General features: G+C 41.2%; 1 protein-coding gene across 3 annotated transcripts in view; it reads right to left on the reverse strand.

Moving 5' to 3' along the window:
- The window catches only part of GTF2E1 (general transcription factor IIE subunit 1), a 114,430-nt gene that overhangs the window by 17,092 nt on the left and 82,188 nt on the right, over positions 1 to 15,150 (reverse strand). For all 3 annotated transcript variants that reach the window (XM_050959409.1, XM_050959401.1, XM_050959420.1), the window contains exon 3: positions 1,929 to 2,130. In XM_050959409.1, the coding sequence (XP_050815366.1) occupies positions 1,929 to 2,130 (202 nt within the window). The remainder of the gene's footprint in view (positions 1 to 1,928; positions 2,131 to 15,150) is intronic.

Below are 15,150 nucleotides of genomic sequence, written 5' to 3' on the forward strand. Positions count from 1 at the left end.
AGGCTGTTACATTACACAAGGTGCTGGTACTTTAAACCAGAAAAAGTGGAGGGGATATTAAATTCAATCCATTTGGAAAGCCACTGGGGCTGGTTTATGAAAAGCAGGCTCTTACTATGATACCTGCATAGGGAAAATTCATGCTTAGTAGAGGATTTACAAAATATCACTTAAGATTGTCTAGAAAAGTCTAAGTAAATGATTTGACCAGCCTCGCAATGAAGATGCATGACTGATAGATCATTTCCAGTGTAGACAGTGAGTGCTAAAGCTCTCCAGAAGATACACAGAGCTATTTGCTCCTATGTGAACAGGAAATTCAGAAGATTTTTTCTTCAGTAGATGTCAGTTTTACCAATGATTCCAGTATCTCAAGACTCTGTAAAATGGAGTAAATAAATAACCCAGAGGTAGGTGTGGGGGAAGTGGGGGGAGGGGAGATGCAGGAAAGAAGATTTTCTTTTTTTAAATTTCACTGCAGCACTTTTATGCAATTAGTTGCTTTGAATTAATAAGAGTTAATAAATAATTGAATCACTCCACGTGCTGAAGCTAGTTGTGTTCAAGTAACCATTTAAGAAGCTGCCTATTTATTTTGTATGTCCGTGCAGAGTAATTAATCATTTACAATGTTTTTTTTTTTTTGAAGTATTTAAGAGCCACGTAAGTGGGGGCTGCTGTTATTTAACCAATATTCATGAGGCTGCACCAGGCATTTGCTGTGTTAATTTTCTGGTCACAGAGATAAAGTAGCCATGTGGAGGCTTGAAAAAGGCCTGTTTCTCTCATTTGAGGTGGTTATCCCAAATGTGTTAGTCAAACTACAGAAACTGGTTTTAAAGCCAAGTCTAATGATTAAGCCATATTGTTAGGAATAAAGGCGCCAAAAATTGTACTCCTGTATCTGACAATTTGGTCTTGGACTAGTCAGTTCCCCTCTGTATACAACTTAGTTTCTTCATCTGTAAGATGGAGAACATTAGTTAGTTCATATCTGAGATCCCTGGCTAGAAGGGACTAGACAGGTTAGCCTGCATGTGAAAGAAAGGAACCTGAAAAACCAACAACATTATATTTGGTGGGAGCGATTACTCCAGTAGTGTAACTTTTTTTTCCCCGAGGTGCATAAGTTTTTTTTTTAAATTGAAAATAGGCAGCACACACTAGAATTCACCGCAGCTGACAAACCTGACAGCTCACTGCATCTTTCTGTGTTATTTAAACGTCATCTCTTTTTGCATAGTTAGAAATCTTCTGAAGGATGCACTTTGGTTTCCTAAGGCTAGCAAAATATTAATCTTAGAGTTCTTGATTGTTACAGGTCTTTCCCTCTACAAGTGTGTATCAAGTGAGGGAAAATAAGAATAAAAAAGATATACAAAGAAATTATTTGGGTAAGAGTTTTGATATAAGTGGATTTGAAAATGCAAAGTGTGGACGACCGCTAGTTTAGAGTTTCAAAACCTTCATAGAAGCAGAAGAAAAATGGTGAAAGAAAAGATGTTTCCAATGCAAAGAAGACAGTAAAACAGCATGAGGTGGCCAAAGTGTGTCCTGGAGTCCAGAGGCTGCCTACAGAGCTCTGTAAAGTGGTTACAGCTCTTCTCTAAAGCTAAAGATGGTCTTGGAAAACTATGTGGTCTCAGCTTCTTACGCAGCAGCTATGTATAGCCTCCTGTGGGACAAATATTCTTATTATAAGGCAAGGGCAGCTTCAGTCTGCTTTGTTTTATGAAAAATGGCTGCAGCCCTGGTCTCCTGGCAATTCTAGACTGTAAATCTCTTGAGGCAAAGATTATTTATCAGTATCCTGCATTGCTGACACTGAACAAACAAGTTACCAAGATCTGGGCAACAATATGGTTAAGGCAGATAAACATGTAATATGAAAGCTGTGTGGCTGAAGAGGACTTTGTGCCCATTCCCACCTCTGTTTCAGTGCAGGAATCTCTGTGGGTTCTGGCTCAAGGATTTCGTAGGCCAAATTAACGTCCTCTGTGTCTCGTAGCAATCCGTAGATGGGCTCAATCTGCTCGTTAAACCTTGCCACAAGAGTCCGTGCATCCTTTTTGGGCATCGCCGACTCATCCTCTTCCACTTCATTCTGACAGAACGTACAGCGGAAGGTTCCTAAACAGAAAAAAGGTTGCTAAGCACTAGGAGAAAGTCAAAAGACCCACATCTTTATGCAGCACTTAAAGAGAAGTATTTTGCTGTTCTCTTAGATTGAAACTAAATAGCTTTTCTCCTTGGGACAACTTTCTTCCCACACATAATATACCTGATTATTATTTTAACCAGATAAAGTGAGACTTTCGATGCCATCCAGTGATGCAGAAAACTGGTTAGGGTTTCTCTGCAAAGCCCTAAAGGAAGGCAAGTTGCACCATTCAGACATATCCTAGCATGACACATTCTTTTCCTTACCACACATTTTAATGGCACTGAAATATCAGTTTCAAGATGTATTTTGGGATGGTCAGATTTAGGGGCTTGCAGTGTCTGAAGAGCTTGCCTTCATCCCTCTCTAAAATAACCTTAGTGGGAGGGGCGATCACTCAATTTCATTCCATACTGCTACTAAAAACAGTGTTTTTAATGCTCACATCCTACTAAAAGGATAACCCACTCCCTCTCTCTTTCAGTTGGTAGTAATTTTCTCCAACAATTTCTTTGAGTCAGACATTTTCCATGCTTGGTCTCCAGACAAAGACAATTTTTCTTTATCTTTTTAAAAATCTGTTCTGTTAGTTTAGAGTTGCTTGACTATAAAGAAAAAAGGAAAAAAACCTGGTCTCTTGCATTCCAATTAGAAATGTTGTGTATGTGTAACTCCAAAAAAGGTCAGAATTTACTCTAATTTAGATTGTTTTGTAGATCATCACGATCTAAGAAACAAGCCAAGGGAAAAGGAAATTGGTTTAGTACCACTGAAGTTTTTTTTTTTTTTTTTTTTAAGTACTTCTGCAGTGTAGGATTTTCTGATCCATTTCAATTGTCAATCTATGGCTACGAAGCACATTTACAGTAGGACTTCACCATCCAGCTCAACATTAGAGTTGCTGCAAAATGTGTTATCTCATGCTACACTTGCAACGATGTGTAGGAAATTCAGGTCATCCCAAATCCTAGATGGAGAAAGTGGTGCTACTTACCTAGAAGATTAATTTGAGGGCTCAGAGCAGAGGCTTTTGGATTTATCTTTGCACCTCTACCACTAACTGGTTGCATTATTTTGCCTTTATATGGCAAACATTTAGTGTAGCCTCACAATGCCCTATGAAGAAGGTAAATATTATTCCTTGTTACAAACAGGGAACCTGAGGTGCTGAGAAGGGAAGTGACTTGCCCACGGTCACGTTCAAAGTCAGTGTCAGAATCCGGATTTGAAGCCACAGCTTCTCATTCCTAGTCCCATGCCAATCGACTAGATTAAAGCATCTCATAGGCAAGTAATTTCCCCTTGTTCTGTTTCCTGTGAACTGGGAATAATATTTACCTGCTACCTCACTACATTACTGTCCCCAGGGCCCTCTTGCTTCATGAAAAGCCTGCACTCTATTTAAAAGCAGTCTCATTTGTTGACTTGGCAAGGTGCGTAGGGAAGTCAACTCATCTGACGATGAACATGTGTACCAATGGCTAGATCATTGACACCATGTGCAAACTCAGCCTCTGGGTCAACTTTGAAGAGGTAAACTTGGCCAGGGAGAGGGGTCAGAATATCTGCCATACTGCACTGAAAGTTTCCTAAAGCCACAACTGTGTAAATTGTTGTACATTAACCATTGGGTTCTAGATTCAGATGATGGGGGCATTGTCTCCTAGGGTCTCATGTTGCTTCCAACATATATTTACCACATGAACCTGGGGCTAGTCACTTTATCTCTCTGCTTCCCCAAATGCAAAATGGGAATAGTACTTACCTAGCTGTTTCACAAGTGGTTGCAAGAATTAGTTAGTATTCTGAAAATAAACACTATAGTAAGTGCTGTTTATTACAGTAGGTACAACCTGAAGCACCTCACAGGGATTTCTAAATTTTTAAAGTTTGTTTATATTTGTGAATTTTTTCTCTTTGTGCTGTGAATCCAGGATGGCAGATCTGTCTTCCCCCTCCTCACTGCAACCTAAGCAGACACAAAATTAGTGTCTTATGTATACCCTACACAAAGTTTTCATTTTTTTGCATTCATTTCTCTCTCTCTCCCCTCTACCCCCAGAGTTTTTCCTAGACAGAAAACAAACCCAATAATGTTTACATTAAAGTCAACTTTTTGAACTCATGAAGTCAAAGTCATTTTGAAAAAATTGACAAAACAAGCACCTCAGCCCTTACTTTAGAAAGTTAACATTATCTGCATGGGAAAGCAAGAGCACTGACAGTAGTGGCAAAAGACGCCGAGTGAGAATGGGAAAACGATGGCTTTCTACAGCCCTTTCTTAATCCACGCATAAAGCACTATGCTTATTCTGTCATGCTATAAAAAGTACCACCACTCATGCAGAAACTGCACATTATATAAATTTGTCAGTCCAGTTAAGGTTTAAGTCACAGTTTGATCTCATTCACATTCCACATCTGAGGCCATCAGTACCCCTGAGTTCACAGAACAATCTGAACAAGTCTAGAGTAATTAGTAATAATTAGTAAGATTCATACTATGAGTTTATTGACTGGAGAGTGGTTGACTGCAAGCCCTACAGAAAAAGCTCAGTTAAACATTTCTTAGGCGGCTCAGGCTCTTCACACTTTCACTCATGAACCTCCGGCCTCTTAACTAAAGATTAAAAACAGTTAGGACAGCTCCAATTCAAAGCACCTTAAAAAAAAGATCAGGGTTAATGCAGCTCTAATTTAATTGAATTCTTAAAACTAAGGCTGATTGACTGCAACTTCTCCACGGCTCTTAAGGAACAAAAAATAAATGTCAATATAATGAGTTATGTAAAAAATCTGGAGAATGATTGGAGTGACAAGTTTCCTGCAACTGTGCTCAAGTTTTTTTTGTGGCGAGGCAGCACTTCACAAGAAATATCCACATTTAGGAGCAGAACTGAGCAGAGCAGCTAGTCTCAAGTGACGCTCAACAGGACAATGCTGAAAACCTCACTTGTGGGATGTTAAGAGGTCACAAAATCACTATATGACTACTTTCAGAGTAGCAGCCGTGTTAGTCTGTATCTGTAAAAAGAACAAGAGTACTTGTGGCACATTAGAGACTAATAAATTTATTTGAGCATAAGCTTTCGTGGGCTACAGCCCACTTCATTAGATGCATGCAGTGGAAAATACAGTAGGAAGAGATTATACACACACACACACACAACATGAAACAATGGGTGTTACCATACACCATATATATCACTACTATACATCACTGCCTTGAGATATTGCATCATACCAACTTTGATACAACTTTCTGCCAAACATCCATTACAATGTTGTCACACAGGAATTTGTCCCATTAGACAAACTTGAAATAGTGGTCACTCTAAGGTCAGAGATTGTCAGACTTGCACCATTCACCATTCCTCCTGTCATCCCAACAAAGGCACAGTTTTACTTTTCCAATCAGATGCTGTCATGCAAACCAAAGTGGTCAGATACCCTGGCCAGCAAGGGTGATCCTATCTTTAAAAAAAAAAGAAAGTGGTAAGTCAAGAGGCTTCGAAATGGGAAACCAGAAATAGATGTCGTTGTTCTTCCCCCAGCCACCGTGCACACTCATTGTACTTCTCCTGGTTCTCTATGGAAATCTACAGTGTGTAAAAAGATACTTATCTGAAAGAGATCAGAATCGTACACTCCTAGACTTGCAAGGGTGAACAAACTGGTGAGTGGGCATACTACAGGTAAGCAGCACATCAGGTTCTGAAGTGTGCAGGCCAGAATATTTGGTCAAATGAAATATGGCCACCAGGGACTGAATAAAGGGAAAAGTCAACAGCTAAGTCTAAACATTATACTAAACACATAATCCATGAATATATGCACTGTATTAGCTATACTTTTATTACATAAAAGCCTATATTAAAAGAGTATTAAGGATGCAAAGTCAAGTACCCAAAGTTAGGAGATGCCCGAATTAAAGTTGCCTGTGCAACCTTGATTCAGCCCCCCTTTTGCATATATCTTATGATACAATCTAATTACATGATCACACACTATTTTTCCAACAGGACCCCCGGCTCATTCAATACACAGGATGGACAGTGCTCACTTAATGAGCAATTATTCAATATTTTGTTTTATTCTCGTTATTCAATGAATGGCTCCAGGCCTTATTTATTGCACATGTTTCAAACTCTGCTCTAAAGACACAATTATTAATTTGCTCATGGGCTTGTCTGTGGTGCTCATCACCATAGTATCTGAATGCTTAAATTTTAATGAATATATTTTTACAATACCCCTCTGAGATAAGCAGATATTATTATCCCCATTTTACAGATGGGGAACTGAGGCACAGAGATTAAAGTCAAAAGTATCCACTAATTTTAGGTTCCCAATTTGAGATGCCTAGGACCTGATTTTTCGGAGTACTTAGAATTATATAGCACTTCATACTTTCAAAGCACAGCTCCCACTGACTTGAGTTGCAGGTGTGAGCGCTCAGCACTTCTGCAAATCAGACTTGAGGCTCTCAAGTCAGGCACTCAGAATGTGAGGAACACACAATGAGTGAACACTTATGAAAAGTTCAGTTTAGGTGACTTGCCTGGGATCACATAGGAGCTGTGGCAGCAGCAGGGTCAGAACCCGTATCTCCAAGGCAGCATTCAGCTGCCTTAACTCTGAGACTGCCCTTTCCCTTCCTGGAGTCCCCGTCTCGTTCACTACACACCTTCCAACTTTTGCAACAAATGAAACAGGGGTCTAACAGACAACAGCCTTCTTCACTATGTAACCCTGATTTATCCCCAGAGCAGGTGATCCTGGGAACTGAATGAGGCAGAGGTTCTGTGGAACAAAATACTATGTAATCATTAGTTAAAGACCGTATCTTAATCCATACACCCAAACAAGGGGTTGAATTAAGGATGCACGGGTAACTTTAACCGTGGCATTTCCTAACTTCTGGGTGCTTGACTTTGTAACCTTAATACTCTTTTAATGCAATTTTTTGTATTTAATTTCTATGTTTTTTTAAAAAGCAAATTGAAAAAAACAGAAATTCCATGATGGGCTCTGATAATGACACACACATCCACATGGTTTATCAGAAGGTTGGAACCTATTGCTTTACCACAGCACTTTACTGCTTGAGTTAACAGAGTAATTGATAGGCTGAAAACCTACTACCAGGTAGGACCAGCATTAGAGGGGGATGACACACTTTGTGGTCAGCAAATACCTGTGAAACCCAAGGACAGATGAACGGTGGGACTCAGGAATCTTGGGCACTAACTTTGGAGGGGAGTGTAAACGGCATACACTCTTCTGCCAGTCACCCCAAGTTTAACCCCTTCTATTCCATTCACTTCAATATTCCCTGTCATAGTCTCATCCCTTCCCTACTCCTGGCTCCTCACATCAGTGCCATTCTCCTCATGCAGCCAGGCCCAGTCTCCACTCCTCAGGCTTCTTGTCACAATCTCCTTGCCCAGCCTCATCCCCCAGCTCTTTGTCCAGTCAATCCCTGTTTCCCTGCTCCCAGCTTCTCACTAGATTGGTCTCTCTACTCCTCTGACTCCCAGGAGCCCCCACCCTCTGAATATGTTCACCATTCCAATTAACTCTCAGTCCCAATCTCAGTGTCTTCCCCCTCTCTAACTCCCTGGCCCAGGCTTTTTGCCCAGCCAGTCCCAGTTCTCCCCACATCCTTATCAGATCAGTCTCTTCTCTCCCCTCACCCCTGGTTCTCAGCTCCATTCTTTTTTCCCAGTCAGTCACACTCTGCCACCTGAGCTCCTCATCCTTAATGGCTGCCAGTCCCCATGTCCCGTTTTTCTGCCTGGCTCCCAATCTCAGTCTCTCCCCCAAACCATTCCAGGTCCCCTCCTGCCCCCCCTCACCAAAGACAATTGTTTCAATCAACTCTGCCTACACTCCTCAAAAGGTCTAGTTCTTACTCCTCTGCATTCAAATCAGACTGTTTCCTCCTCTCTGCTGAGGCCCAGCAGGGAATCATTGAGAGCAGAGACTGGCCCTCTGCGTTCTGTTCAGGAGCCAGGATAGGCCCATAGCAGCCCCAGTTGAAATTGCAGGCGAACGTCCTGCTCAACCCAGGAAGGTGCATGAATGGAATCTTCAAGGATTTTAGCTGCTACAAATCTAATAAGTCTCTACTGAGCATGTGCAAACTGCATTTTTTTCCCAAAGGTTTATAACCTGGCCAAATTTGGGTGGATTGTCACAGGAACAGCACAAAGGTACAACTGAAACAAAGTCCACCCCCTGCCAGATTTCAGGTCCCTGCTCCAAAGCATGGGGACCCTACCACGGATTTTTTTTAATACAGACAAAACAAGTATTTTTCCCTAGCCTTGTTCTTGAACACGGGTGAACTGTTTTGGTTGTAATTTTCCGAAACAATTCAGCCTGAGGAAGACAACCAATATGGAAAAACTTAAGCCAAATGGTTACAGTTTGACAAAGTTATAAGCAACTGAAAACAGGCTCTCAAAATGGGAAATGTCGGTCACCCTTAATTATAGGCAATGCTACCAGTACTGCCTATAATTAAGTGCCCTTCAGCTCTTATTGATTTCCAGGGTCTAGAGGACCATTTACCACACCATCGAAGGCATCGCCCTCCTGACTCATTATGCAGGGGAAATGCACTCAGTCACAATAGCCTCTGAATCATTATTTATGCACCACATACTGTAGTTCGAGGGAATGGAGGGCTGGAGCAGTGGTCTGGAAGTCAGGATTCCCAGGTTCTAGTTCCATCTCTAAAACTGACTTCCTATGTAACCTTGAACAAGTTTAGTTAATGTGCCTTAGCACTGGCCTGAGGAACTATCTGTAGGGGTGAACGTATTCAGTCTCTGTAGGTCATTTAATCCTTGGCCTCCTGCTAAGACTTCTCTGACAGAGGGACCAATTAGCGCCTGCTGTGTGTTAGGATGATAACACCTGCCTACCAGAAACTGGAGCAAGGAGGACAACTGAGGCACATGGAGATTATGTCATTTGCTATAAAATATCAGTAGCATAGTTGGAATTAGAACTCCGGAGTTCCTAATTCAAGGTGTTTCATATACACAAGGCATTTCACATATCCCTCTGGACCACCCAGGCTCCCAGCCCTTTATAAAAAACTCCTCATGACTGTGAGGAGAAAGCATCAAAATCAGTCAGGATGTGGAGCATTTTAGGCTCCAGTCCTGAGGATATACGGTCTCTATTCCCTTTCATGTTGTTGCAGCCTGTATGCCCCTTTTGGTATCCCATGGCCCTAGACACGTTTGCATTCATGGTTCACTTTCAAAAAAAGCAAGCCCCTTTTGGCAATAATGTGCAAGGTGTTTGGTTTTGTTTTTTAAATAAGCAAATTTATCAGAATCTCATAAATACAAATACTCCAGTTTATTCCAACATGTATTAAAAAAAGGCAGTTACAGAGAACACTATTTAGCATAAACCATACTAATGTCACATTTAATCTTCTTGAAACAGATTTTATGGTCCCCTGGATCTCAAATTCTTGAGGACATTCCACTGCTCAAAGCTGATTGCAGCATTAGTTCTTGAAATGTGACATGAGAAGAGCATGTATATTTTTATATTAGTCTTGTCTGGGGCTCTAGATATTCAAATGCACGTTTACTGCATCAAGCTGTGGACAATGAAGGTTGGCATCTAGAGAATATTTGTAATCCAAAACCCTGGATAAAAGTCACCTTGCCAATCTCACCCTAAAATGCATAGGCTTTCATCATGACACTTAAAAATACTTGTTTTAAATTTCTCTCACCTTCAAACAGAATGAATTTCACTTTGACCAAGACACAATACAGAGGTTAAAGACAATGACAGGGCAAGGCCAGAAGAGCCTGGAGACATCTGAAAATGGAGAGGTGAAAGTGACACATGAAAGGTGCTGCTCAGAAGAGCATGTGGAAAGCATTATGGATTTAGTTCAAAGCCAGGTAGGCAAGTCCACAGGCCTTCTATGAGAAACCAGGGGCAGTGTGTGAATTTCCCAATGCACATTGGTTCAGACCTGCAAAGGAGTGGGTGAGAGCAGTGAAGCCACCATTCTGCTTTTTCTGTCCCCCATCCTCACAGCTATGCCAAAGAAAATAAACTTGACCTGCAGCACCCTTGGCTTATTCCTTGGGCTTCTCTTGAGCAGGTACTACCCAATTATGTGATAGATTCAGAATATGGATTTGCCCTCTAAGTAGTAAACTGAGACCAAACATTTCATTTGGGACTTAAGCCAAGGTTGCACCCAGGTAATGAAGGGCTGGTGCATTAACCCACTGCATTACCATGCCCCTATTATTTTGAAATATACGTAACAGATATTGTATTTAAGGGCTTGCATTCACTAGAGTTATTTTTGACTAATACCCACCAGAAGTGTGTTCAGGAAATGCCACCTTCTGGAGAGTCCAAAACTACAATTTCCCAGCATATGAAAAGCTCTCAGAATTTCCCGTCTGTCCTTTTAAATAAAATTTCTTTAAAAATAAATAAAATGGCAACTATAGATCAAGAGGAGAGACAGACACGCTGCATTAGCAGCAAGATGAGGAGAAGATGGTAATTCATAATTGCTGTTAATCATGTCTCGCCACATCCGGAGTGAAATTTCACTTAACCAATACATATGCTTATGCATTATGTACTCTCAGTTTCAGAAACGTGTACATCCATAATGGTTAGGGACTGGCAGTGCTGGAAACAGAAGGCCTCCATTAAGCCACAGAGTGGATTTTAATGAGGCAGTTCAGTGCACGTTATCTCAGAGCATCAAACAGATGCCTCAGCAGCTCTTGTTCTTATTGTTAAAGTGTCCTTAAAATAATAATAAACATTTAACATATATAAAGTACTGTATCTTTTCCAGAGGATTTCAATGCGCATGATAAAAGGAGATATGTATCCCTGATTTATGCACAGGAAAACAGAGGCACAAATATATTAAGTGGCTAGCTTAAGCCCACACAGTGAGAGAGTTAATGGCCAAACGAAGATTAGAATTTATGATTTCAATGCTCTATGCTCCTTTGTTAGACCACACTGTTTTTTTGTGTGTATGTTGATTATTTAAAGAGATTTACTTCTCCTTGTTGCTTGATGCAGCTATTAGAATTCCCAGCTCTATAAGCTTTCATCGCAAAGCCATTTGAGCCTCCAACAGAGAACAATGTAGATAAATAAAAAAATTAAAAATACAATTCCCTCACTACAGTAAACACCTGTTAAACTAAGGGTTTCAGAGGGGAAGTGTTATGGATGAGGAAAGGATTTGCATGAAACACAAAGCCTCATGTACACACAAGGTATTGATTTAAGAACGAAGAGTGAAAGTGAAATACTTTTCTTAAACTGTCTCTAGGCACTCATCTGAAAGGCTAACAGGCCAATGTCAAAAGCCTACATTTCCACAGCAGTGTTTCAAAAAGTCGCATGCCTCATAAGTCTGGCTTAAACTGCCGACCACAGGAGTTCAAATAAGGTGGCTAGGTAGAGGAAGAACTCCAAGGTAATGCTTTGTTTTTAATATTCTATTTATTAGTATTTCAAGATTGGCCAGCACAGGAGAAAAGAACAAACATCTTGTACTTATGCCTAACCACATTCATATTCTTGTATTTAATTTGTTATTACAAGGTACAAAACCTCTACTCCCTCAGCAGGTTCTGTCCTGAAGGGAGAGCAAGAGACATGCTGCTCTTCAGCTTACTTTTTCCTCCTATTTTAAGAACGACATACACTGGTGGGCACTTAAAGAGAACCATTCAGCTTTTTTCAGTGAGTGGTTACTTAGGAACTAAGAACTGCCATACCAGACAGACTCATCATGGGCCATCTGGCCTGGTATCCTGTTTCTCTGCAGTACTGGAATAGACCAGTATTAATATCCTTTTCTTCTTGATGCACTAGATCAGACCCATGGACCATCCATCTCATCCAGATGTTTCAGAAAGCAGCTTTAAAAAAAACAACTCAGTGAATCCAAGTGTGTAATATTGTATAATGAGAGGACATTTCTCCCTGACCAAGCTGGAAGTTTATGCTGAGAAACATCAGGGCAGTTAACACTTTCGTATTTGCTAGTAAAACTCTAAATTCTATTCTTAGTCATATAAAAAGTATTTTAAAATTCATTTTAAATGAGCTACCTGTTATATTTCACCACATGCAACCTTACTCTTGTATTGGGATGGGGTAACTAGAAACATCCAAATAAACTTCTAGATTCTTTTACTGCTTCTCTTAATTCCAGGTGTCTCAAATTCTAGGCGTCACATGAAAGCCCTTCCCTTCGCCTTATGTACACACCTGTCATGACTCTTTTGTTGCTCTTTCCTTGATCACTTCTGTCCCTGATGTATCTTGTTTCAGAACCCTCATGCAGCAGATCCAGTAAGTGTAATGTGAGATCAAGACAAAGACAAAAACAAAAACAACTCAGCCATATGACCCCAACAAAGCTCTACAACTACGCAACTAGGCTAGCCCATCACTTTTTTTGCATGTGTGGTTAACAAGAACAAGCGTAATCTGGAAACTGGACTGAAAATTCAGGCAGTGTGCCACATCACACAGTCAATAGGCAGTAGCTGGTAGGAATGACATTCCTCTCAGTGCGGAGAATAGAAGCAGATGGAAAGAAAGGTTCCAAAGGACAGATCTGGATAATTGCAGAAAAGAACAAGAATTGTTGTACAAGAAGAGGAAATTACAATGATATAGGTACTGCAGACTGTCTTTAAAAGTGGACCAGAAGAGGGAACCTCACTCATTCTAGAGCTAGGAATGGGGGGAGAGAAGGCATGGGGGAAGACAGCATGAGAGGAGTACAGGACAGACTGGGCTTCAGCAGCTATCCAGAATGAAAGCCTCATTCATGGTATTAGGAAGGGTCTCTACTAAAGCTTGGACTGGCTATATGTGCACATCTCTCTACGCTCTCAGAGAAAGAAACTGTAGTGTTTTACTTTTTACCCATCACTGTGGTTGTCTTATTTTTCCTTTCTGTTCATTCACAGAAAGAGAGTATTATGGGACTGTCCGCAGGGACCCAAGTAGAAGATAGAAATGAGCTATGGACACATGGGTGCTAACCGTAACACCTCTGACCAGCCCACCCATGCTGCCTAGTTAAATCAAAGGTGCAGGTTTCAAACCTTGCTCATCTTGTACAAACACCGTCCCTCTATATTTGGGGCCACCTCTCCTTTCTTCACCTTGATCCCTATTGTACAGTGGAGTCGCATCAGACGCGCATTTAACTTACGTGAATTCAACTATACGTGCACAATGAGCGTATGCCCCGGAGTGAGCGTGAGATGTGAATCTGCTGGTCCTTCAGTCAGTCTCAGTTCCTCCGTGCCTCTCAAAGTGTGAGCATCTTGCCGCACATCTCGCCGCGCTGAGTGTGATTCTAGTGTTAAAAGATACATATTTTTCGTATAACATGGCCCCTAAAAGCAAGCCAACTACTTCATCTGGTGCTCAACCAAAGAAACAGCGATCTGCTCCAACGCTGGAGGGAAAACTGGCTGTGTTGGACTTATTGAGAGATGGTATGTTGGTCTCCAACGTGGCGCATAAATACAGCCACAAAGAATCTAGCATCCGTGCCATCAAAATTCGAGAGACAGAAATTCGTCAAGCCGTGGCATCAAGTGCCCCAATAACTGCTAAGGTGACAAGCCAGGTGTGTGATAGGACTTCAGTGAAGACCGAAAAGGCATTAAACTTATGGCTGGAAGACTCCAACTGTAAATGTGTGCCTATCGATGGCAATATGTGGCAAGAAAAGGCTCTTAGCCTCGACACGTGGTTCAAACCTTCGGCCGAAGAGGGACAGCCTTCTGATGAGAACGAATTTAAAGCCAGGCAAGGTTGGCTTAACAGTTTTAGGAACCGCTTCAACCTCAAAAACATGCAGACGACTGGTGAAGCTGCATCTGCTGATGAAGAGGCAGCAAAAGCCTACATTGAACAATTAAAGAAAACCATAGAAGAAAAGGGCTATCTTCCGGAACAAGTTTTTAATGCTGACAAGACTGGGCTCTTTTGGAAAAAAAATGCCCACCCGCTCTTACATTTTGAAATCAGAAAGACAAGCCCCTGGCTTCAATGCAGCTAAAGACCATGTGACTGTGTTGTTTTGTGGCAATGCGGCTGGGCATTTAATAAAGCTGGGCTTGCTCTACAGGGCTTCAAATTACCATGCCCTAAAAGGCAAGAATAAAAATTTCCTGCCTGAGTTCTGGCAATCAAATAAAAAGGCTTGGTTGATGGCAGTATTATATCTGGATTGGTTCCACAAGTGCTTCATTCCGGAGGTCAAGTGGTACCTCGAAGACAAAGGACTTGACTTTAAAGTGTTGCTGATTGTAAACAATACTCCTGGCCACCCTGAGGCACTCCAGTTTGCGCATAATGAATTGAAGTCATCTTTCTCCCCCCTAATACCACATCCATTCTCCAACCTCTCGACCAAGGTGTGATTCGCTGTTTCAAGGCCATGTACACGAGGCTTACGTTCTCACAGATACGTAGCACTATGGATGCTGATTCCAATCTTAATGTGATGGAGTGTTAGAAGTCCTTCAACATTGCCGATTGCATCCCTTATATTAAGCAGGCAATGGATGCAATCATGCCTGAAACAGTCAATGCATGTTGGCGAAACCTATGGAAAGAATGTGTAAATGATTTTAAGAGTTTCCCAACCATTGACAAAGAAATGAAATGCATTGTTCAAGTGGCCAGGCAAGTGGGTGGTGATGGCTTCGTCGACATCCTTGAGGAAGAAATTGAAGAACTAATTGAGAGCCATAGAGAAACACTGACTAACGAAGAGTTAGAGCAACTGATAAAATCATCTGCAAAAGACAAAGATGACGATGAACAGGAAGAGCCAGCAAGTTGTACTCTTCATAAATTTGCTGAAGTGTTCCAAGCAGTGAAACACTTGAATGATTTAATTTCTGAATACGATCCCTTTACGG

The sequence above is a fragment of the Gopherus flavomarginatus genome, chromosome 1 (genome assembly GCF_025201925.1).
Source record: "Gopherus flavomarginatus isolate rGopFla2 chromosome 1, rGopFla2.mat.asm, whole genome shotgun sequence".
Classification (NCBI taxonomy): Eukaryota; Metazoa; Chordata; order Testudines; family Testudinidae; genus Gopherus; species Gopherus flavomarginatus.